At 46.5% G+C, this 25604-nt stretch overlaps 1 protein-coding gene across 1 annotated transcript in view; it reads right to left on the minus strand.

The window, feature by feature from the left end:
- Positions 1-5845: 5845 nt before the first annotated feature.
- The window catches only part of LOC128348239 (von Willebrand factor A domain-containing protein 7-like), a 78510-nt gene continuing 58751 nt past the window's right edge, over positions 5846-25604 (minus strand). Inside the window, exons 15-18 of the mRNA XM_053303995.1 lie at positions 20789-20864; positions 16992-17212; positions 11551-11674; positions 5846-5997 (exon numbers count right to left, since the gene is read on the minus strand). Coding sequence (XP_053159970.1) covers positions 11587-11674; positions 16992-17212; positions 20789-20864 — 385 coding nt within the window. The 3' untranslated portion in view covers positions 5846-5997; positions 11551-11586. The remainder of the gene's footprint in view (positions 5998-11550; positions 11675-16991; positions 17213-20788; positions 20865-25604) is intronic.

The following is a 25604-nucleotide window of genomic DNA, read 5'->3' on the forward strand; positions in this document are numbered from 1 at the left end:
CCTCCTTTGCTCTGAGAAACCACAGTTCATTGGCGTTTACACATAATATGTGCAGAACAAGATGAAAGTTTTCAGAGGCATTGCATGGTAGAGAGCATGTGGGAGGAAGTAAGAGGCCTGCCTTCAGCAGGGAGCAAAGTGACAGCTCAGTGCAGAAAGACGGACCAAAGGGCAGCCTGGAAAATGATTCTAGCGACTACATCAAGGGAAAGATGTATACATTTATCTTTGCACCTTTTTAGATTTTTACTGACTTAACATGTAGTGCTACTTACATATATGATATATAAGGTAGGGGAACATAACTCAGTAGTAGACACAAAAAACAAATGCAGTCTTGTGCATTACTGGAGGCATAGCATCTAGATCAAGAGAAGCAGGGGCGGAGTTATAATAGGGTGGACAGGTTCAAAGAACCCAAGCCACCCAGTTCCTGGGGGCCGCCTGACACACCCCTCCTGCTCCAAGCTCCAGCTGTGTCCATTGTTGGGTGTGTGAACAAAACACGCACCCAGCAATGTGCATGGCTGGGAAATGAGCTCTGGGGGGTCTTGTGTAACCCTTCTGGGCTCTGGCTACACCACCTTGCGTGTGGAGTCACACACAAGGGGGTGTGGTCAGTGCCTCAGAAGGGGCGTGCAAGCTCTCCAGAGCTCATTCCCAGCTGGTGTTTGTTTGCCGGGTGGATGTATTTTCCTTTCTCTCCCTTGCTCAGGGAAGAGAAAGGAAAATACACCTTCCAGCAAGCAAACACCAGCTGGGAATGAGATCTGGGAAGCTTGCACGGGCCCTCTGGGGTTCTGGCCATGACCCCTTGTGTGCGACTCCACACGCAAGGTGGTGTAGCCAGAGCCAGGGGCGTAGCTAGGGGAGAGGGGGCCGTGTTCATCCCTCTCGCTGGTGGCCCCCCAGAGTGAGGGAGATAATGAAGAAAATAGGGAGGGATGGAGCTGGAGGGCCCTCAGGAGCTGGGGGCCTGTGTTCTTTGAACCCTTTTGCTCAATTATAGCTACGCCCCTGGCCAGAGCCCAGAAGGGTTGCACAAGCCCTTGTCACATCACAGGCAAGGGGGTGTCGGCCCCTGTGCTACACAAACACACCTCAAAAATCCCAGCAGGGCCCCTGGGGAATGGGGACAAACATGGACCCCTGGTTCCCCTAGCTATGCCACTGACGAGAAGTAACTGTTATACTCTATTCTGTGCTGGTCAGTTCCACTCGGAATATTTATTTATTTATTCATTTATTTTATTTTTCACATTTCTATCCCGCTCTTCCTCCAAGGAGCCCAGAGCAGTGGACTACATACTTGAGTTTCTCCTCACAACAACCCTGTGAAGTAGGTTAGGCCAATATCCTGTCCAATAGAATGGGTTTAGAGGAGGGCAACAAAGATTGTCTGGAAACTGTCCTATGGCGAACAGTTGAAGGAGCTGAGTATGTTTCATGGAGAAGAGAAGACTAATGAGGTATATAATAGTCGTCTTCAAATATCTGAAGATCTGCTGTCACGTAGAAGGAGCGGACTTGTACTCTGCTGCTCTTGAGGGCAGTACTAGAACAATGGGTCAAAATTTCAAGGAAGTAGATTTAGGCTAGACATTAGGTTGGATTTCCTAACTGTAAGAGCTGTTTAACAGTGAAACAGTCTGTGGGGTTTCCTTTGCTGGAGGTTTTTCCATCAGAGGCTGGGTAACCATCTGTCAGGGATGTTGTACAGCTTTCTGCACTGAGCCGGAGCAGTACTCCCTATAACAGCGATTCCCAGATTCCCCAAGCAAACTCCCATAATCCTGGGGGCCTCACCCCTCTCTCCCACAAGCTCCAGCTGTGTCCATTGTTGGGTGCATGAACAAAACACACACTCAGCAATGTACATGGCTGGAAACTCTGGGGGACTTGTGCAACTCCCATAATCCTCAAACAAAAGCCATTGCAGCTGGGGATTCTGGGAGTTGTAGTCAACAACATCTGGGAATCCTTGTTAGAGGGAACACTGAGCAGGAGGCTACCTCCGAGGTACCTTCCAACTCTAATATTCCACGATTCTACATGTAGAAGGTTCCAGTTTAGTCCCCGGCATCTCCAGATGAGTCTGGGAAATACCCCTGTCTGAAACCCTGGGGAGCTGTAGCTGGTCAGTGTAGAGAGTAGTGAGCTACATGGACCAATGATCCAACTCAGGCAGTTCCATAGTCCATAGAATAATTGGCAGTTTAACCATTTGTATTATGCTACAGCATTTCCAGTTTCTAGCACAATGGAAGAGTGGAAGTGGTTTGTGAGGAGGAGCCTTGTAGTAGGCCCATCTTGAGGCTGGTGGGGCTGTATCCCTTGTGTTGAACATTCAGGGCCAGTTATGCAGTAATTGCATGTGGTATGGTCTTTTCTAGATTTATCGCTTCTTCTGCTGGCCAGTGGCTGTAATAAAAATTGATGCAATGATTTGTCACTTCAGACTGTAGTTGTGGGATCACGTGTTGATGATCCCAAATGTAAAACAACAAAAACATGAAGCTCCTAAGCTCTATGAGGGCTAGAGATTAGCTAGAAGGAGGAGGAGGAGGAGGCTGAAATCTGGGCAAATCTGGGTGAGCTAAGCAGTCTGGGTGAGATGCTTAAAATCTGGGTGAAACCTGAAATTCTGAGGGGCATGGCAACTCTATTTGGGGCAGAGAATCATGGGGCAGAGAACTGAACATGATTCAGAGTTCCTCTGTGTACCAGAAGGAACAGGTACGCAGTCTGGGGGTGCTTCTGGATCCAAACCTCTCCCTGGTGTCCCAGGTTGAGGCAGTGGCCAGAGGTGCCTTTTATCACCTTCAGCTGATATGCCAGCTGCGTCCGTTTCTTGAGGTGAACGACCTCAAAACAGTGGTACATCTGCTGGTAACCTCCACACGGGATTACTGCAATGCACTCTATGTGGGGCTACCCTTGTATGTAGTCCGGAAACTACAGTTGGTTAAGAATGCGGCAGCCAGGCTGGTCTCTGAGTCATCTAGGAGATACCATATTACCCGTGTACTGAAGGAGCTACACTGGCTGCCGATATGTTTCCAGGCAAAATACAAGGTGTTGGTTATAACCTATAAAACCCTAAACAGCTTGGGCCCTGGGTATTTAAGAGAACGTCTTCTTCATTATGAACCCCACCGCCCACTGAGATCATCTGGAGACGTCCATCTGCATTTGCCACCGGCTCGTCTGGTGGCTACTCAGGGACGGGCCTTCTCCGTTGCTGCCCCGAGGCTTTGGAATGCACTCCTTAGTGAAATAAGAGTCTCCCCATCGCTGACAGCTTTAAAAAAGTCTTTAAAGACACATCTGTTCTCCCAGGCTTTTAATTAATATTGTTTTGGTTGTTTTAATGCTGTTTTAAAGTATTGTTTTAGAAATTTTAAATTGTTGTGTTTTAAATTTCTTACTTTTGTTTTTAACTAATGTTTTACTTTCTGTTTTTATCTTGTTGTAAACCGACCAGAGATGCAAGTTTTGGGCGGTATAAAAATATGTCAAATAAATAAATAAATAAATGATTTGTTTTGCTATGTAAACTGTGTTGAGAACTTTTTGTTGTTGGAAGGCAGTATATAAATATTTTTAATAACAATATTAATCACATGAAACCACTGGAGAAAGTTGGATATTTGAAGGGGAAAAGGTTGCGTGAATTACAGTGACAGGGACAGTGAATTACAGGCACTCCATCCCTGCTACAGAATACAACACCTTAGCTGCGATCTTCTGACCAATATAAAACAAATTTCTTCACATCTTCCCTTCTACGGTTTAAAAAAAAGGATACATCAAATAAGTGATACTAGCTGGGCCGGGCGCAAAATGTCTGTGCCTCTGGTGGTCCACCCACCCAACGCTGCCTTTTTCTCCCCCGCTGGGCCGCTTTTTCTTTCCCCCGCCTGCTTCTTGGCCCCCCTGGCACTTTTTGGCTGGTGGGCTGGCCGGCTTCTTCCCCCTGCCTGGCTGACCGGGCTTTCTGGCCAGCTGCTTCTCAGCCGCCCACCCTCCCTCTAGCCACCCGCCATCTGGCCACCCGCCCCTGCCTTCTCTGCCTGACCTGTCATCATTTCCTGCTTCTTCTCCCCCCAGCCCAGCCAACCAGGCTTTCCGGACAGCTGCTTCTCAGCTGCCCGCCGACCCACCCGCCACTCTGCCTTCTCCACCTGACCGCCAGAGCCGTTGTCATTTCCTGCTTCTTTCCCCTCCCCCGGCCGGCCGACTAGACTTTCCTGCCAGCTGCTTCTCAGCCGCCCTCCCTCCCTCTGGCCACCCGCCAGTTGCCCAACGCCCTTGCCTTTTCCACCTGACCACCATAGCCATCATTTCCCTGGCCAGCTGCCACCATTTACTCCTTGGCCCACTGGCTGGCTGCCACCATTTTCTTTTCTCCGCCCGTCCCCATTGCTATCCGGCAGTTCTCCGAACTCTTTCGAGAGCTGCCACACATGGGATTAGTGACGGGTACGTTTAAGAGAATTAAATATATAGATTCTACTGTCCATAATGGCACTAAAAACCTGCTATTTGATGCAGCGGCCCCATAACACAGTTGGGCCTATACTGAGGCTCAGCAACAGTTGACCTTTGCACCTGCAGCCTTTTCCAAAGGCAGGATAGCTACAAAGGGACATGCTTGGCTGCAGAGGGGGGGAAAGAAGGCCTTCAGTCTGTGGTGCAGCAAATGCAGCTGCATTTGCTTGACAACAAAATGTGGAGAATCCCAAGCATGGGATTCAAACATGTTCAACATTACAACTACTTTGACTCACGATGTTACTTGTTGGGGTCTTTCATTCCTCTTCGTGGGCTCTGCTCTTGGCACCATTGCCAATACAGTTTTGGCCAGAGGGTCTTCTCAGTTGTGACCCCCTGTCCTTGGAATGCCCTCCCAGAGGAGCTTTGCCATGCTCCCTCCCCGACAAGTTTTTAAAAAAGCTTAAAAACCCTCTCTTTCAAGAGCCATTTGAAATCTAATTCTAATAAGTATTCTATTTTAATTAATATTTAGCCTTTGTGCTGTTGCTTTTAAATTTTGTTGCTGTTTGTGTAATTCAGTAGATTGTTTTAACTGAGTTGTTTTTTTTGTTGTCACTTCGTGGTGCAGCCCAGCCTCTGCAATGTAAGATGGGCTTTGCCCAGTTTCTGCTAGGAAATGTTTAGGGTACCCTTCTCTGGCACTTCAAACTGATGGGCACTCTTTAGTTTAAAAAAGAATAGTATAAATTATTAGAAGAGGCACTGTAAACAGATGTAATTTGCATTGTGTATCCATTTATAAAGGTTGTAGCCTTTGGAATAATAGACACAATGACAATATCTATTATTGATTGATTGATTGATTTGATTTGTATACCGCCCTTCCAAAATGGCTCAGGGTGGTTTACAATTAAAATAAAACACTAAAACAGTAAAAAGCGAAAACAAATTAAAAACAATATAACAATTAACAATTTAAAAACATCTTAAAACAACAATTAAACAATTACAGTGATTAAAATCCCGAAATCGGGTTTTTAATTTTAAAATAAACCATATATTAAAACCCCCAAAATTTAGGAAGCTGAGAAAGCTTGGGTGAAAAGATGGGTTTTCAGGTGTTTTTTGAAAATTGCCAGAGATGGGGAGGATCGTATCTCACCAGGTCTATATCTAGTTCTATGAAGTTTTCTCTTTAATTGAAATGGCATGGAATTGTCTTAGTAATGATCTGATTATTATTAGCTATTGTCATTAACAATAGCAATATCTTGCAGTCTGTGTTTTTTTTGGTATTTTATTTTGGCTTCTAGTGTTGTAATTAATTAATAAGACAAAACAAAAATAATCACTTTCTAAAATTTGTTTTATTTGGCTCTGAGTGTAATGGAGAAGGCAGATGTGGTCAGGTTACCATTTGTCAGTTCAGGTTCTGTATAATATCTTCTTGCTAGTACATATGGCATTACAAAACCAGAGATGTGATTTGATGCAGCTCAACTGGGAAGAGAGAGAGAGAGAGAGAGAGAGAGAGAGAGAGAAAGATTTCATGTAGAATCAAAGCATAAGCTATTTTAGCCAGGCTATACCTACCACGAATCCACTAGACTCCCTCCCTCCCAGAAAAGCCAGGAGTCCGGGCTTTGAGGTCGCACATTTTCCCCTGTGTCTTTATTTGTTTATTTAGTCGAGGAATACTACTGACATGGAAGTTCAACAGGTGTAGCTCAAACTCTGGCAAGGAGTAGTAGTTATGGGAAAACCTGTTGAATTTCTGTCTGTTATGTATATATGTACAGTCTTCTGTCCAGAAGGAAGGTAGCAACTCTGCCTGCCTGCCTCCCAATCTCCCTGTTTCTCCCTTGGGGCTACTTCCACCCGAAATCCTTTTCCGGCTCCTGAGCCATTGCTCTTCTGCAACTTGCTGGAAGTGGAATTAGAACACCAGTTATACACAGCATTGACTATAGCACTATATTCAACAGTCCCACAAAGCCCATCCTTATCAGCAAGTTCTTAATATATTTGCTCAGAAGTAATTCCTGCTCAACACAGGCCCCACTTCTTGTAGCTACAAATGTAATTGTATTTAATTAGCCATTTCCTCTTTGTGTCTTTCTTCTAACATGGCTTCTGCTTCTTGGCTATTGACCCTTTGATTAATTGATTTATTAATTACTTTCTATCCACTTTCCCACAACAAGGCCACAGCAATTTACAATAATTAAAAGCACAACAATTTGTTGAAATACATGTAATTATTTCCTTTATTCTGGCCATGGCATTGCTAGTCAGTTGCCTGTTCCTTGCTAGTAGACCCTTTAATGGCTGATTTCTTCTTTGCAGTCATATCTGCACCTTCTTTTTAAAAAAATGGTTATCACAACTATGCAATTCAATAGTGATTTTTCTTTTAAACGAAGGAGCAATTATTCTGACTGCAATAGGTTCTGAACACTAGCAGGAAGAAGGAACCAACTAGCTAAAAAGTCAATTCAGTAAGGCTGTGGCCAGGATGAAGGAAACAACAAACTAAAGGGCATGTTGCTGAGAAGCAGCAGCGGTTTTAAAAGCAGGGGCAATGAGAAAGATTATTAATTAATGGTCAAGTAGTAGGAAAAAGCTTTAATGGCGCTTTGCCATTCCATACTAGACAGGCTGGCACTGCAGTTGCATTTCTATCAAGAAATTGCCACAAATCAGTTTTGAGAAAAAACAGCAGGATAACTTGGGGAATATTGTAATGCAATGGGTTGGCAGCGATGTTGTCTAGATTCTAGGGGGAATGGAACTGTAGTTCAGTGATAGTGTATATGGCAGTTCACACATTTGAAAAGTGGGTAAGACAAGGGTGTCCTACTCAGCTTCAGGAGCTGTGCACATTCCTGATATTTAGGAACATAGGAAGCTGTCATATACGGAGTCAGACCATAGGTCCATATAGCTCAGTATTGTCTACACAGACTGGCAGTGGCTTCTCCAAGGTTGCAGGCAGGAGTCTATCTCAGCCCTATCTTGGAGATGCCAGGGAGGGAACTTGGGACTTTCTGCTCTTCCCAGAGTGGCTCCATCCCCTAAGGGGAATATCTTACAGTGCTCACACATCAAATCTCCCATTCACATGCAACCAGGGCAGACCCTGCTTAGCTAACGGGATAAGTCATGTGCTTGCTACCACAAGACCAGCTCTCCTCTCATAATGTAGCTGATAGATAGAATAGGTCTTTCCTATCTCAAATGTACTTCACCAATAATTTGATGGCGTGTGAGCAAACAAGGTAGGATGGTGGGGGAGTGATCTTATGTGAGACAAGAACTGGGTAGGATTCCTCTCTTGGCATGATTTCAGCTGCACCACCTGCTGGCCAGCTCTTGCTTTCTGTGATTTACCCGCCACTTTTCAAACTACTTTTCTAGTCGCTTTCCAGATTAGACCTTGCAATGGGGTCACGATGTACCAGCGAAATGTGCTTCCACACTCCCTGTGTTGTGACACCGCAGTCCCTACGCTGCCAGCAGGGTGCCATTCACATTTCGGAAGCCTTGTTTCGGATTTAATTGCTGCGATGTATTGCTATCACATTGTATGTCTGGTGTAAAAAGGTTGCTGTATTTTCTGGTTGTTACTTTTTGTGAGACTGCTCTCCCTGCTGGTAGCCTTGGTACTTATGTTTTGAATGCAGTTTGGTGCCTGAACTAAAGCATTTTGCCGCTGTTGAGCGGGTAATCTGGGAAGCATCCTGGAGGCTTTACACACAGGGCTTCTGCCCCAAATCTCCTTCGGGAAAGAGTAGGTGCGTTCACACACCAGCCAAACTTACCCTGAAGTTCCGTTGAGATTCTTGGACCAACTCCACACACATGTCGGGCTTTGTCTTGCAAATTCTAGCTTATCTTGAGGTATTTCCAGATTTTTAAAATGCTGGTTTTAAGCTACTTTTTCTGAAAACACCGGAGCAAACATGGAGAGGCGCTTATATAGAATCATGAGCATGATAAGAGGCATGGTCTCTTTACAAATGCAGATCTATCTCTGTATGGAGCTCTCTCTCCCCATCCTCCCATTGGTGAGAAGGAAAACACTGACACCAGCATGTGGACTTATTTCAAAAGAAAACCGAGAGCAGAGCGGAGGGGCTGCTTCCCTCAATGCCGCGAGTGTAGTTCGAAGTGGCTTCACTCAACATTTACCTGAAGCCAAGTGTGAATAACTCCCAGGTGAATGTGAATTAATCATGAAAAACAAGAGCTGGCTAGCAGGTAGCGCAGCAGAAAACACACAAGGAGTCTGCTTCTCATGTGACCTGCCCATCAGATCACGGAAGAAAAGGCAAAGAGAATCTGTGGGACTGTCTGGATGCTCTGTAACCTCTTGCCTTATATTTATGCACAAGCTCTTTTTATAGTGTGTTTTCCTGTAATCTGGAAAAGTAATTTGGATATCAAAGAGATAACCAGCTAGTATTCATAATAACAACTCTGAACTCACTACAATATGTTATGTGTCTTGTAGCTCACTAGTCCACAAAAGGAAAGGGGCAGTTGGAAGAATTGAATTTTAGAGTTGGATGGGACCTTGGAGGTCTTCTAGTCCAGAGGTTCCCAACCTGTGGTCCTCCAGATGCTGCTGAACTACAATTTCCATCTTCCCCAGACACAATAAACTATAGCTTGGACCTTTGCTCTAGCCCAACCCCCTGCTCATCGCAGGAAACTGCTAAGCATCCTTGAGAGATGGCTATCCAGCCTCTGTTTGAAAACCTCTAGGGAAGGAGAGCTCACCACTACAGTGTTTTCCAAACTACGAGATTTGCAACAGGTAAAGTGTTGCAAAGTGTGACAGTGCAATGGTTTAAAACTGAGAGTAAAGTGTTATTCAATGCTTCATTGTAGGCTGGTGGCCATTCATATTTTCCATCCATTGCAATGTGTTTTCAAGGCAGGACTGTCCATATTGTCCTTGAAACATGTTTATCTGCCCTTCCTCCTGCTCCATTTTGGCCAATGGAGTTGCGGTAGGAAGGTGATGTGAATTTTTAAATTGTTTTTGGAAACTTCTTGGCTGCCTTGTGCAAATCCGCCAGCAGGGGGAAGCGCAGTTCCAAAACAAAAATCTAACTTTGTCTTGCATCATTTCTGTTTTGCTCAAGCAATAACCGGGGGTGGGTGGGTGGATTTTTTAAAAAGAGAGGGAGTGTGGTGTGTGAGGAAATCCTTTGGAGTGACAAAACAAAGGAACTGCTTATTGGGGTGGGGACTGAAAGGGATCCTGTGGTGAGCCAGGAGAGGGGGAAAGACAGGAACTGGTGCTCCTCAAGATAAATAAATAAATAAATAAATAAATAAATGGGAGGGAAGAAGTGGAGGGGAGGTGAGCGCTCCTCCAGGGAGGGCTGTGGGATTGCACAGAAGTAAATGAATCATGATTCAGTTAAATGGGCTTCCTTTTAAGTAAGTGACTCTTCTTTCTCCCTGTCCTTTGCCTTGTAGTAAGCAAGTGGGATTGCACAGAAGTAAATGATTTAGTTCAATGGGCTTCCTCTTCAGTAAAAGTGCACGAGAAAGGGTTGGATTCAGAAATCTGCTCAGCTGCACTAGTATGAGTCTCTGGCCAAAGTAGCAAATTAAAAGGGGAATGCTCTGGAAAAATAATAATAAAACCCCTCCAATCTCTTCTCTTCCCCTCCATATCCCCTCCCCTTCTGTGTTTACAAGCTCAAGTTATATTGGAAGCAAGCAGAGGAGAAGGGAGGTGTGGGGTTTGGGATCTGTGGGGAGGAAAGGAGGGGAAAGCTGAGATTTCTCCCTGCTTGTTTCTCTCCCTTGTGGCGAGGGGGCAGAGGAAGCAAGCACCGTGGGTAGGGGAGAACTGTCCATACTGCAACATGCTGCAACACATAAACTCCGTTGCAAGCCTCCCTACCATGGAAAAATACAGCTACTTTCCTGCAATGCTATTACCACATTATAGGGCCATAACACATCATTACAATCCAAAACAAGGCATCGGAAATATGGACGGCACCCTGCTGACAGCGCAGTGAGCGCTATGTCAAAACACTGGCAATATGGAGGGGCACTTATGGGACACGTGGCAGCGTGCAATCTGGAAAACGCCAAAATGAGGCAGATTGTTCCACTGTCAAACGGCTCTTATAGTTAGGAAATTCTTCCTAATGTCTAACCTTAATCTGCTTCCTTATAATTTCAACGCATTGGTTCTAGTCCTGCCCTGAGGAACAACAAGTCCACTGCTCCTTCTATGTAGCAGCCCTTCAGATAACTCTCTCCTTAATCGTCTCTTCTCAGTACTCAGTTCCTTCAAGTGTTTTTCATAGGACTTGGTTTATAGTCTCCACACCAGTGTTCCCTCTAATTTTTATCACAATTGAGCAGAAAGAGTTTTGTTCTGGGTGGCACTATTAAGGCAGTGTGCACACATCACACACACACACCCGGGGGGGGGGAGCGGCGTTGGCACAGCAGCAGTGGCCAGGGGAGAGGGGGAAATGGGGCAATGCTTCCCTTCCTGGCCAGGGAAATGGGGTGCCGGGCAGTTGGGCAGTGGTGGCGGATGTAGCAAAGATTGCATGCCCGCCAGAAATGGCTGTGCGGGGGCTCAGGGGTTGGTGCATGCACGCACGCACCTTAGAGGGAAGCCTGCTCCACACCATCCTTGTTGCCCTCCTCTGAACCCTCTCCAGTTTATCAATGTCCTTTTAAAAATGTGGGGTACAGAACTGAACACTGTATTCCAAATGAAGTCTGATGAGCACAAGATAGTAGGGAACAATTCTTTCTCATGATCTGGACACTATGCTCCCATTAATGCAGCCTAAGACTGCATTAGCTTTTCTAGGTGCTGCATCACACTGCTGATTCATGTTCAACTTTTCCACTAAGACATGTAGAATACTTGCAAATGGCCTGCTGCTAAGCCAGGACCCCCATCATGTCTCCCCAGAACCGCCTAGAGCCTCTCAAGTCAGGCGGTACATACATTAAATAAATAAATCATCATCATCATGTACTTATGCATTCAGTTTCTCTTACCCAAACATCGGACTTTACATTTGTATCTGTTGAACTTCATCTTGGTTGAGGTATAGTGAAAGTGTTTGTGTTTCCATTCTCATCACTGATCAGGAACTCTGCAGAAGGAGAACAGCAGTTTGACCTGCAAAAAGGGACAAAAGAATAAGTGCAAAGGCCAAGAATGGAAAGTTCAGAGGCATACTGGGCATCAGCAGAACGAGGGTGCAGGGTTAAAGCATTTGGTTTACTCTACAATGGAAAATTTGATTAAGATAAGTTATCACTTTATTTGCATACTTCACTACTTGGGGTTGCTCAGAGTTGTAATTGAGCAACATCTGGAGGCTCCCAGGCTGGGAACCACTGCTCTAGAACATAGACAGAGGCAAATGCAATCAGGCAAGAATTGGGTTCTGTGTGGAAAGACTGCAGAATGAAGAAGCCTCAGCACTCTTGGCAGATTTTGGTTCTCCAAGGTTTTTAAAGCTAGAAAGTGACTTGCTTTTTTAAAAGCCAAATCTGTTGTGTGCTAGATTTTCAGGGAATTAGTAAACAGGGGCCTAGAATTCTATGTTGGAATTGTGGTAGTGAACACAAGAACAGCCCTGCTGGATCAGCCCCAAGGCCCATCTAGTTCAGTCTCTTGTTTCCAGAGGTAAGGTAAAGTGTGCCGTCAAGTCGATTTCGACTCCTGGTGCCCACAGAGCCCTTTGGTTCTCTTTGGTAGAATACAGGAGGGGTTTACTATTGCCTCCACCCGCACAGTATGAGCTGATGCCTTTCAGCATCTTCCTATATTGCTGCTGCCTGATATAGTACCAGCGGGGATTCGAACCGGCAACCTTCTGCTTGTTAGTCATAAGAACAGCCCTGCTGGATCAGGCCCATGGCCCATCTAGTCCAGTATCTTGTTTCACACAGTGGCCCACCAGATGCCGCTGGAAGCCTACAGGCTGGAGTAGAGGGGAAGCTCTCTCTCCTGCTGTTACTCCCCTGCAACTGGTACTCAAAGGCATCCTGCCTTTGAGGCTGGAGGTGGTCCACAGCCCTCCGACTAGTAGCCATTGATAGACCTCTCTGCCATGAAGTTATCCAAACCCCCTGTTAAAGCCATCCAGGTTGTGGGCTGTCACCACAGCTTGTGGCAGAGTATTCATGTTGATTATGTATTGTGTGAAAAAGTACTTCCGTTTGTTGGTCTTTAATTTCCTGGCCATCAATTTCATGGGATGACCCCTGGTTCTAGTGTTATGTGAGAGGGAGAAGAATTTCTCTCTGTCTACTTTCTCCACACCATGCATGATTTTATAGACCTCTATCATGTCTCCTCGCAGTTGTCTTTTTCTAAACTAAATAGCCCCAGGTGTTGTAGCCTTGCCTCATACAGTATGTGTCAGCAATCTGGCCACCCAGAAGGGAAGTCCAGGAAGATAGTCCACAATACCAACTGGGCTGCAGAAATGAAACACGGCTCGGAATAGTTATTTATATCAGGCTCGGGCTGAAAGCTGTCGACACGAGGGTTGACAAATGTTGTCTTCCAGCAGCTAAAAGAAAGCTGCTGACGTGCTTTATAGTCCAAGCTGATAACTCTCAGCTGGCAGGGATTCAAGGCTTATCAGGCCTCTGCAAGAGGCGTTTACTCCTGATAGTTTCCAGCTGTACTCTGCGCCTTGTGACACGCCGTTGCTTTGGAGTCAGTGGGGGTTGCCTGCACAACTCATCTTCTAGTCTGTCTGTCGCTGTCTCTGCTGCCTCAGACTGCTGTGCCTGCTCTAAAACATCAGACGCACCTTCCTCAGCCGTCTCTTGGGAACTGACAGCTGGGCTCTGCCCCTCAGGCACCCCTGCATCAGCTGAAAGGCTGTCAGCTTCCCCTTCCTCCTCGCTATCTGAGATTGAGGGTGTGACAATATGAAAGGTGCTCTAGGCCCCTGATCATCTTGGTTGCCCTTTCCTGCACCTTTTCCAGTTCTACAATGTCCTTGTCAAGCATTTCCCTGCTGCGCCACTTCAGATGACTGTTTCCAGAGGTGCTCCTAAGTAATTTTGGAGCCTGGACCTAAAGGCCTTTGGAGCCTGCCCCCCACTGCAAGTTAAGCATCATTTTTTAACATGTAGGTTCTTGAGGCACAAACCACACCACTCAGGACAGACTAAAGAGGATTAGGGGGTGTGGAAGCCCTTGACTTCGGCCCTGAAGTCCAGGGGTAAAGATTTCTCCCCACCCACTCTCTCCACGCCATGCATAATTTTATAGGCCTCTATCATGTTGCCCCTCAGTCATCTTTTTTCTAAACTAAAAAGCCCCAGGTGTTGTAGGTAGGTGTACCTTGCCTTGTAAGGTAGGTATTCTAGCCCCTGATCATCTTGCCCTCTTCTGCACTGTCTCCAGTTCTATAATGTCCTTTTGGGGGGATGGTGACCAGAACTGTACAGAGTTACTCCAAATGTGACTGTGCCATAGATTTGCATAAGGATATTATATTAGCAGTTTTATTTTCAACCCGCTTCCTAATTATACCAAATATGGAATTGGCCTTTTTCACAGGTGCCACACACTGAGTTGACACTTTTAACCAGCTGTCCACCATGACCCCAAGGTCCCTTTCCTGGTCAGTCACTGGCAGCTCAGAACCCATCAGCGTATATGTGAAATTGGGTTTTTTTTTTGCCCCAATATGCATCACTTTACACTTGCTAACATTGAACTGCATTTGCCGTTTTGTTGCCCACACCCCCAATTTGGAGAGATCCTCTTGGAGTTCCTCAAATCTGTTTTGGATTTAACTACCCTAAATAGTTTAGTGTCATCTGGAAGTTTGGCCACCTCACTGCTTACTCCGACTTCTAGATTATGTATGAACTAGTTTTTTTTAGCCCGTTAATAACGGGCGCTAGCCTTTTCCTCCTCTCTTTATGGGGGCCAAGCGGAGGCTGTGGAAATCTTAAATAGAAATGCTGCCCCTGTCGTTGCCGCCGAACTCCCACCCTCCCTCCCAACTTCCGACACCACCTTACCCTGGCCCATGTCAGTTGCGGGGGGAAGTCGTTAATTGAAGAGGGAGAGAGAAGCTTGCAAGCAGTGCTTCTCTCTTTGCAAAGCCTCTTCCTGAACTGGCGCTTTGGGCGGAAAGGATGTCTCTTGCGTCCTTTCCGCCCAAAGCGCCAGTTCAGGCAGAGCCTTTGCTCAGAGAGGAGCACTGCTTGCGCGATCCTCTCTCCCTCTTCAATTAAGGACTTTTTCCCCCAACTGACATGGGCCAGGGTAAGGTGGTGTCGGAAGTTGGGAGGGAGGGTGGGAGTTCAGCGGCAACGGCGGGGGCAGCATTTTCTTTTTAAGATTTTAATGGCCTCCGCTCGGCCCCCGGTCCCTGGTCCCCGTCTCCCCGGTTCGGTCTCCGTCTCTTCTGTGGCTGAGGCGGCGGCTCTGCCGCCGCCTTGGCCAATTTTCCCCGCCTCCTCTTCCCCGGCTTCGTGGCGGCCGCTTCTGTCCTCTCCGCGGCCGGGCGAAGCCACCAAGATGGCTGCCTGGTGGCTGTGTCCGTTTTTGTCTTGGCCGAACTGGGCATGCGCTCCGCGCATGCCCAGAACAGGCCAGGGAGGCACGGACACACGCTTGGTGTCCGTCCACTGACGGACACAAAGCGTTTTATTTGAGAGGATAAAGTAAAAAGCACTGGTCCTAGAACAGATCCCTGGAGGACCCCACTTCTTAGTTCCTCCATTGTGAAAACTGTCCATCTATACCTACCCATTTATACTTCAACCAGTTACCAATCCACACAGGAACCTGTCCCCTTATCCCACAATTGTTCCTTTCTATTCTCTTCATTTGGGCAGGCCTTCCAATTTCTGAAGGAAGTCTTCTTCCCCTTTATAGTTTCCTTATCTTTAATTATTAGCCATGCTGGCATCCTCCTAGTGTTGTTAGATGTATGGCAGAATGTCAGACAGAAGGCCATGGGAGGAATTTACAGGCTGGCACAACCAGATACATACAGTGGCATCTTTAATTCTGCACTTTGAAAATAGCCCTGTGGGCTTTTGGAAATTTGTACATTTGGGTGCATATTTCTGTTTTGGTGCTTGTGGGAACATTAGAATATCATGTTTAATTTTCTCAAAACCAAGGACTGGGGTAGGAAAAAGAAGAAGGCAGCTTTGGTGTGTGAGTAGGTTGTATTATACTAGAGGCAACATGTGTTTGGTTGTGGAAAGCCCCATATTTTCTATGAAGAATGAGTTTAAAAGAGAGCTATTATAAATTATTAATGCAGTGGTACCTGACTTCAGAAGAGCAATTCATATTTATCCAGCATGTGTTGATCAGTGCTGGAGATATGCAAATGTATGTGCTTACTTAATTCATCTTTTTTGTCTCTGTCCATAAGTGCCTGGATTTTGACAGTAGATTGTTACCAGCATTATGGGTTATCAGCTATTCTTTGACTCATTAGCCATTTTATGCTGTAATGTAAAATCATCAGTATATCCTGAAGATAGGGAAATGGTCATAATATCTTTTAACTGGTGCTAGTTTGATAGTACTGTAACAATGTTTAGAATATGTGCAAGAGCCTATGAGAAACTACTGCAGAAGATTAAAAAAAAAAAAAAAACCCGTAGTAAACTGCTGTCTGGAAAAGTCCTTAATCTTTGCTGTGCAGTTTTGCTGGACCAGTGGAAAACTCAAGAGGGTGCTGTTGGTTTATGTTAGGAGGACTGCTTCAAATATATTGCACTTCTTTTATTTATTTATTAAAAACATTTGTTTTTAATAAAAAACATTTAAGCAGTGCGTAGATCGACATGTGTGATGATCATACAGAAATGTATTTTGTTGCATGGGCCAATGATGGGGAGCTGTGACTAATAGGGGCTTCTGTAACATTCTGGTCCAATGGCTAGCAGACAGGCAAATTGCCACAGACAGGCAAGTAGTCAGGTGAACTGCTAGCCTCCCTCAACAACAAACTGCTGAAGGCCAAGACAGTTCAGCAGATCTAGAAGCTGCATAGCATGTTGTTATTCCTGGGATCACCTGATTCCCAGGACCAAGGGGATTCTGGGCTGCTGGGACAGCATCTCAAATTCAGCTGTGTGTAATCCCCTCCTCCTTCCAACCAGGAGCCCTAGTAGCACAGGAAAAGAGAACAAGGGGTTGATTTGTGGGACTCTTCATTCAAATACCAGTGTTGGGGAAGGAGAGCTAGTCTTATGATAATAAGCATGAATGGTCCCCTTTGCTACTACTACAAACTACTACAAATATTTATATACAGCTTTATGAAGCTGCCAACGTACTGTTAAAGCTTTTCTGCCTGCACTCCTTAGAACTAGTAACTTTCTGGCTTCTTCTTTAAAAGCAGGATTCTATGTTACCTGTGAACTTCCACATCACTCATCCTTTTCTACACTAAGTTACACAGATTTCTAGAAAGCATGGATATACTCACTTATAGTCACAGATGACCTCCCTGTCGTCATCTTCCAGTGGGGTGCATGACAGACCAGTGGGATTTGTGTTGGTCTGGATAGTGACAGCACTGTGTTCATCTTTAGCAGAAAATGTCATGCGCCAAGTAGACCGAGAACAACTTGGTTCCTTCAGAATGTCACCTATACAAGGCCAACGTGATTCTATAATGGTGTAGACGGGGGGGATTTTGTCAGTCGCCTGCAGGATGGAGCACATATTGATTAATAATACCACTGAAAAGCCGTCTGTATATATCACCATCATCACATGAATATACAAGTAAAGCAAAAGGGGAAAATATAGATTTATTGACATACTAGTCAATTTAGCTGGAATTCTGCAAGCACTGATATGCATTCCTGGTTGCTACTGAAAATCCTCCCCACAGCTTATTCAAGGGTTGAAGAGGCAATGGAACTCCCACAGGCCAAGGTTCTCAAACTTGGGTCCCCAAATTATGCTGAACTACAACTCCCATCATCACCATCATGTTAAGAACATATGAACAGCTCTGCTGGATCAGGCCCAAGGCACATCTAGTCTGGCATCCTGTTTCACACAGTGGCCCACCAGATGCCTCTGGGGAGCCCACAGGCAAGAGGTATGTGCATGCCCTCTCTCCTGCTGTTGCTCCCCTGCAACTGGAATTGAGAGGCTGGAGATGGCCCACAGCCACCACACTAGTAGACCTGTCCACCATGAATCTGTCTAAGCCACTTTTAAAGCCGGTGATGGTGGCCATCACCACATCCCATGGCAATGATTCCATAGATTAATTGTGCACGGTGTGAAAAAGTACAGTACTTCCTCTTGTTGGTCCTAAATGTCCCGACCTTCAGTTTCATGGGGTGACCCCCTGGTTTTAGTATTGTGAGAGAAGGAGAAAAATTTCTTTCTGTCCACCCTCTCCACTCCATGCATAATTTTATATACCTCGATCATGTCTCCCCTTAGTCACCTCTTTTCCAAGGTAAAGAGCCCCAGATGCAGTAGCATAGCCTCATATGGAAGGTTCTCCGGGCCCCTTATCATTTTGGTTGCCCTCTTCTTCACCTTTTCCAGTTCTACAATATCCTTCTTAAGATATGATGACCGAAGGCAGGCCGGAGAGGGAGGCTGAGGAGCCCTCTCCACTGCCCGCCTGCCACCATCATCTTATCTCCATCGCCGGAGTCTGTTCCTTTTGGCCGGCAGGCGGACTGGAGAGAGAGGCTGCATCGCCCTCTCCACCGCCCGCCCACCTACCGCCATTCCCCCTGGTGCTTGTGCCTTTTGGCCAGCAGGGGGGCTGGAGAGGGAGGGTGCGCTGCCCTCTCCTCCGGCTGCCGCCGCCACCATTTTCTCCCCCGTCCCCATGGCTAATCACCAGCTGCTCATTAACTCCCATGAGAACTGCCACGCATGGGATTAGCCACTGGTACAAAATAAATATATAGATGGTTCCCTGTCCCCAAAGGGCTCACAATCTAAAAGAAACACAAGGTAGAAATCAGCAACAGTCCCTGGCAGGATGTTGATCTGAGAGTGAATTGGGCCAGTTGCTCTCCCCCTGCTAAATATAAGAGAATCACACTTTTAAAAGATGCCTCTTCATTCTGTTAGCAGGAGTTACAAGAGGCTGCTTGAGTCAGCCCTGAGCATCTGGTATGTTAGGCTACTTGTAAAGTACAAAACTAACGAATTCTTGTAAAATTTCAGCTGTCTAAGTAGTGTAAAACAATACTATCCCCTGCTAAATAGGCAAAGAGGCACCTTTTCTAGGGATGTGCGAACCAGCTTGACGTTGAGCTGGTTCGACGTTGAGCTGGTTTGGGGTCGAACCGAACCATCTCATTCAATCCGACCCCGTACCGAACACCCCCCGATTGTTCGGAGGTTTGCTAGTTCCCCCCAAATTGATTTTCTTTAAAGGCACTTACCCCCTCCAGGGGAGTTGTTGGAGGTGGGGGGGGTCCACAGATGTTCCCCCCCCCCAGCCTCAATGCAGCCCAAACCCTTGTCATGGTGGCCATTTTGAAGGCCACTGCGCCTGCACAATTGGCCTCTGAGCTGATGGGGAAGGCCCCAGTGGGCCGGTTTGGGCTGCATTGAGGCCAGTGGGGGGAGGGGGGACCTCCATGGACCCCTCCCCCCGTCCCCTCCAACAACTCCCCCAGAGGGGGTAAGTGCCATAAAAATTTTTTCCAGTAAAAAAACCAAACCAAACCAAACCAACCTCGTGAACCTGCCCCCCCTAACTGAACTGGAGGGGGGGGTTCAAAGGGGTACCGGAACAAACTGGCCCAGTCTGGTTCGAGTCTGGTCTGGACCTGAACTGAACCGGGCCAGCCAGTTCCATGCACATCCCTAACCTTTTCAAGTAGTTGCTTTCTTATATTTAGCACTACAGGGGGAGCTGTTATTTCTAGCATAGCATCCCTCTGGTGGCTTTTGCTGGTATCTCCTTTGTGTTTATCTTTAGATTGTCAGGTCATTCACATACAGCTCCCAGACCTGGGTAGGATACTTGTCCTACCCAGTTTTTTGGTTGTGTGTATGACCTCTGGGATTTCTTTTCGGGCAGGGAACGGAGCAACCATCTGCTCTTTTCTTTTGCAATGTAGACTGCTTTGAGAACTTTTTTTTGGTAGAAAAGTGAATATTTTTTTAATCGAGAAACTTAATTTCTCTTGTTTCACAGCAGAGATACAGCTGGTTCTCATGATCAGAACTTGGGTAGGAGAAATCTCCTATCTAAGTTTGGGATCTGCACATGCTCCCATTTTCTGATTGTGTGTGAGTTAAACACAAAGTAGGAGGCAGGGAGCTTGACCGTTTGCTAAGCCGCAGCTGGATAGGACAAGCATGCCCTACCCAGATTCTGTCCCCAGCTTCAGAAGCTGGTATTAGGAAAAAATGTCCTACGCTGCCGGGACTTAGCAAACGATCACTTTCCCTACCTCATCCCTTGTTTTTAACTCACACAATCAGGAGACAGGAGCATGCACAGCTCCTGAACATGGGTAGGATGTTTTTACCCAAGTTCTGATCGTGAGAATAAGCCTACAAACTTATCTCACAACTGACCTTTTCCAAATGTGTCTTGAACGCCATGGGTAGCACATTTCAGCTTTCTAGATCACAGAGAAGTACTTAATGTTGACACCTCCATGAATCAGTCTGGAGTGTCTTTATCTGATTTCAAAACACATATACAGTACTGCTTTTCTTCAGGCAAGCCTTGACCCAAGGTGGTTTACACACACACACACACACACACACACACACACACACACACACACACCCCATATCAAAAGCAAACAATAAAAACAAGTTTGAACTAGTAAGATGAAACAACATACCAGGTCAATGGACATCAGAAGATTTTTGTTTTTAAAAATAATTGTCAACAGGAGCGTTTTTAGCTGCCTTCTAAAACACAGTGGCTGACATCCACGCTAACACAGAGCTGGTATTACAGGGGAGAGGTGATTCTCACTGATCTCCCCTTCCCTCTAAACTGTAAACTACCCTCTGAATTTCCCTTCCCATTATTCCTCTTGAAAATGTGTGCCTGAGGGTCCCTGACCCTGACCCTCCGATAAACTGGATGCAGGACACATAGGGATTAAATGATCAAAACGATTTGAATTGGGCCTGGAAAGGAACTTTTAAAAAACCCAGATTTAATTAAAGGTAATCAAAAACATTTCTCAAACTGCGAGGCAGCACATCTTAGCAGAAGACCAGATAGAAGCAGCAACCATAAATAATCAAGGTGGAGTCCAGACTCACTGTTTCAGGAACCATGGTGATGGGCAGTTTCAGGTAGTTCTGTGCTGCAGAGCTTTTAGCGGTGAATGTTGCAATGCTGAAAGGACATGCAGTGATTATGAAATGAGTGTGAATAGTGAAGGGAAAATGTCTGTGCAACAGGCCAGTACATCCATTCTGCTTCCCTCAGCAATCATACACAACTGTGCGGTACCATACATTATTCTAACCCACTAAGCCCTAATTACCTCCCCAGAGAATCCAGGATTCCTAACACAAACTTCCTCCCCCTCTTTAAAATATCCACACCCAGCATAATAATCCCAGGTCTCATCAGGACCCCTGCAAACTGGACAAAGTAGGGGTGTGCACGGAACCACACAGCTGCGGTCCGGCACTGCGGGGTGGGTTCCTTTAAGGGCGGGGAGGGTTTACTTACCCCTCCCGCCACTTGTCCCCCTCCAGCGCTCGTATTTATTGTAAGAATTGGGGCGGCAGGATACCTCCCTGCCTCCCCTTGCCCCTCCGCAATGCAAAAGGCTCCAGCAAGCCTTTTGCGCATGCGCACGTCGCGCGCGAGCTTCACGTCTCCCCGACGCCGGAGGCCTGGTCTACCCGGCCTCAGCCCCTGCTGGCGGGTAGACCGGGCCTCCGCTGGGACGAGGCTTAGCTTGCCAGAGTCTTTAGCATTGTGGAGGGGCAAGGGGCGGCAGGGAGGTATCCTGCCGCCCCAATTCTTACAAGAAATACGAGCGCTGGAGGGGGACAAGTGGCGGGAGGGGTAAGTAAACCCTCCCCGCCCTTAAAGGAACCCCCTCCACCCGGACTGAACTGGCCAGGACTGAACCGGTCCAGACGGTCTGGAGGCCTTTACAATGGCCTCTGGACCGGTCCGGACCCATCCCTAGGACAAAGGGGCACCTTTTAAAGGGGTACCTCTCTTATGGTTGTCAGGCGGAGCAAAGCATCTCTCAAGTGGCTGTTTGCTGGAGTCTCCCCTGTGTTTCTTTTTGGAATGTGTGAATCCCTTTGGGACAGGGAACCATCTTCTTGCTCATTTAGCTATGTACTATACTACTACCGCTCTTCAACCAAAGTTCTCATAGAAAAATAGTGCATAAAAGTGTCTGTCCCCAAAGTGCTCACAAAGTAAAAAGAAATATAAGGCAGATAGCAGCAGCAGTCATGGGAGGGATGCTGTGCAGGGTTTGGATAGAGCCAGTTGCCTTCCCTCTGCTAAATATAAGAGAATCACCACTTTAAAAGGTGTCTCTTTGCTCAGTTAGCAGGGGTAAACTGTGTTATGGTTTTTGTTGTTGAAAAGTATACATGTACATATATTATTTATTTTTATTTTATTCTATTTATTTATTACATTTCTATCCCGCTCTTCCTTCAAGGAGCCCAGAGCGTACACTGTTATGTTTGTCCTTACAACAACCCTGTGAGGTAGGTTAAGCTGAGAGAGAAGTGACTGGCCCAGAGTCACCCAGTGAGTTTCATGGCTGAATGGGGATTTGAACTCAGGTCTCCCCGGCCCTAGTCTAACACTCTAACCACTGAATCATCCGCTCTCTTGCTTTCATCCACAAAGGCTGTTCCTTTAAAACTTTCTGTATCCCCTGTAGCTGGTTCACTGCCACCACACCCTAGCTTGTAATAACTAGAGTTTGAAATGCAACGCCCCCCCCACCCCCCGCCAGATTTGAGTGAATGTCCCGGGAGACCCTCCTTCTCTTTGCTACTGGGAAAGTACACAAAAACCTCCACGTGCAGCCTTATTATAGATAATAATAATAATCACAGCTTGTATATCAAAGCTTAATCAGACTTGATGCTAAAGGCGCTCTACATGAGTAGAGCATCTAAAACGGGGGCTGGAAGTTCTGCCCCAGCTCCGTCAGTCATCCCTGTCTGCACCCTGCTCGTGATTACAGCCACATTCATCTGAAGAGGCAAGCGCCTCATCAGTTGGGGGGGGGCACTTCCATGAGCTCACCCCTCCAGATCACAGAAGTGCTCGCCATCATGGATGAGGCGCTAGCCTCTTCGAACTCTGCTCTAGCCATGAGTGGGATGCTCACAGGGATGACTGACAGGACTGGTGTGGGACTTCTGGCCCCATTTTAGGCGCTCACATGGCTGTGTGGTCGCCAGGAGTCGACACTGACTCGAAGGCACAACTTTGCTGCTGTAGAGCGCCAATAGAAGGACGTCTGGAGAGGGCTCAAGCCCACACAATTTGTGGCCCTAACTTTCTACCCTCAAGTTTGGTTCCCAACAGTTTGTCAGGTTTCTGTGGATCAGAAACAGCAGGTTGATCCACAGAAGTTAACAGATCATAATGCGTATCTCCATGCCCTGAAGCGTGCCAGCTTTGGGCGCTGAATCTGCCCTTAAGCCAAATGCAGCCCACCTGAAACAATCAAATACATCTGGTTTTATTGCCTGAGACTGCAGTGCAAACCAGAGAAGGGGTCAAGCTTCTGGCAGGCCAAAGAATAAGGCTGGTGGGCTGGTGGCTCAAGTCATATAAGCCGCTTGCAAACTTTGGTTTCCACCTCACAATCATCAAAAGAGGTCAAGGAAGCCACACATTGTCACAGAATAGCTTTGAAACCTGATGTGATCAGCCCTCTAGTTAGTCAGACATTTAAGCTGCGCCCTTGGTATTTCTTGGTCCTTGCTCCAGGCACACCATATTGCCTAATTCTTCCATGAAACATGAGAAGTGTCAAGCTGCCTACCACTGATGCTTTAGGTCAGTGTTTCTCAAACTTTTTGGAGTCAAGGACCGCTAAATTCTTCGTGCAGAGTTTCAAGGACCGCTACATTCTTCATGCGCAGTTTCCTGGACCAGCAGTTAGTAAAGGGGTTTCAAGTCTGTCTGTCTATCTATCTATCAGACTTCTATACTGCCCAAAACTTGCATCTCTGGGCAGTTTAGAATGAAAATAATATAAGCATTGAAATAATTAAATTTGGAATCTTTTGCAAACATGGAATATTAGGGGTTCTTAACCTTGGGTCCCTCAGTTAAACTCCCATAACCCCCAACAACAATGGCATTTGGCCATTATGGCTGGGGATTATGGGAGTAGAAGTCCACCAACGTCTGGGTACCCAAGGTTGAGAACCCCTGAATCTAAAAGCCTGGGTGAACAAATTTGTCTCCAGTATGTCTGCAGTGGAGGTGCTTGTGATTACTCAATGGAGAGGGGATGTTGGGCCATTAGAAAAATTCAAAAGCTACATGGGGCCAATGAAAACAACATACAAGCAAGCCCCACTGATGCAAGAGGGAAACAGCGTTCCCTCTCAAGGCGCCTCGACCACAACAGGCAGCTGGGTTTCAATCAACCAATCTTTGGCTGCAAACAATGAGCATGCAAGAACCAGCAGCCCTTCAAGTGGTGCCCACTGCCATACTTTTTCCTCCATGCCCCCGCATCGCATACAGTTTGAAGCTGTAAAGATAGGGAATAAGATAGCTGTAGGAAGATCTCAGCAGCAAGTGGAGGCAAGGCACAAGAAGGGTCCCATGCCTCCGTGATACTCTTCCTCTTCCGTGCCATGTGCAAAATTGAGGAAGTGAGTGCCTTGATTTCAGTTGGGGGGGGGGTTGACTCCCAGTCAGGGACCGGCACTCAACCCTTCGGGGACCGGCAGCGGTCCAGGGACCGGTGGTTGAGAAACACTGCTTTAGGTGGTTGTCTAAGGAACTTAATGGATGCTTTAGGTTGTCGTCTAATGGTGGCAGCTGAACATAAGAACAGCCCTGTTGGATCAGGCCCAAGGCCCATCTAGTACAGCATCCTGTTTCGCACAGTGGCCCACCAGATGCCGCTGGAAGCCACAGACAGGAGTTGAGGGTGTGCCCTCTCTCCTGCCATTACTCCCCTGCAACTGGTACTCAGAGACATCCTGCCTTTGAGGCTGGGGGTGGCCCACAGCCCTCTGACTAGTAGCCATTGATACACCGCTCCTCCATGAAGTCATCCAAACCCCTCTTAAAGCCATCCAGGTTGTTGGTTTTCACCACATCCTGTGGCAGAGAGTTCCACAAGTGGATCATGCGTTGTGTGAAAAAGTACTTCTGTTTTTTGGTCCTAGACCTCCTGGCAATCAATTTCATGGAGTGACCCCTGGTTCTAGTGTTGTGTGAGAGGGAAAAGAATTTCTCTTTCTCAACTTTCTCCACACCATGCATGATTTTATAGACCTCTATCATGTCTCCCCGCAGTCGTCTTTTTTCTAAACTAAAAAGCCCCAGGTGTTGTAGTCTTGCCTCATAAGAAAGGCCCCTGATCATCTTGGTTGCCCTCTTCTGCACCTTTTCCAGTTCAACAATGTCCTTTTTAAGATGTGGTGACCAGAATTGTACGTAGTACTCCAAGTGTGGTTGCACCATAGTTTTGTATAAGGGCATTATAATATTAGCCGTTTTATTTTCAATCCCCTTCCTAATGATCTCTAGCATGGAATTGGCCTTTTTCACAGCTGCCGCACATTGAGTCGACACTTTCAACGAGCTGTCAACCACAACCCCAAGATCCCTCTCCTGGTCTGTCACCGACAGCTCGGATCCCATCAGCATATACTTGAAGTTGGGGTTTTTCGTCCCAATGTGCATCATTTTACACTTGCTAACATTGAACCGCATTTGCCATTTTGTCGCCCACTCCTCCAGTCTGGAGACATCCTTTTGGAGCTGCTCACAATCCATTTTGGATTTCACTACCCGGAAGAGTTTGGTATCATCTGCAAATCTGGCAACATCGCTGCTTACCTCTATTTCTAGATCATTTATGAATAAATTAAAAATCACCGATCCCAG

Source organism: Hemicordylus capensis, chromosome 2 (genome assembly GCF_027244095.1).
Source record: "Hemicordylus capensis ecotype Gifberg chromosome 2, rHemCap1.1.pri, whole genome shotgun sequence".
In the NCBI taxonomy this organism is placed as follows: domain Eukaryota; kingdom Metazoa; phylum Chordata; class Lepidosauria; order Squamata; family Cordylidae; genus Hemicordylus; species Hemicordylus capensis.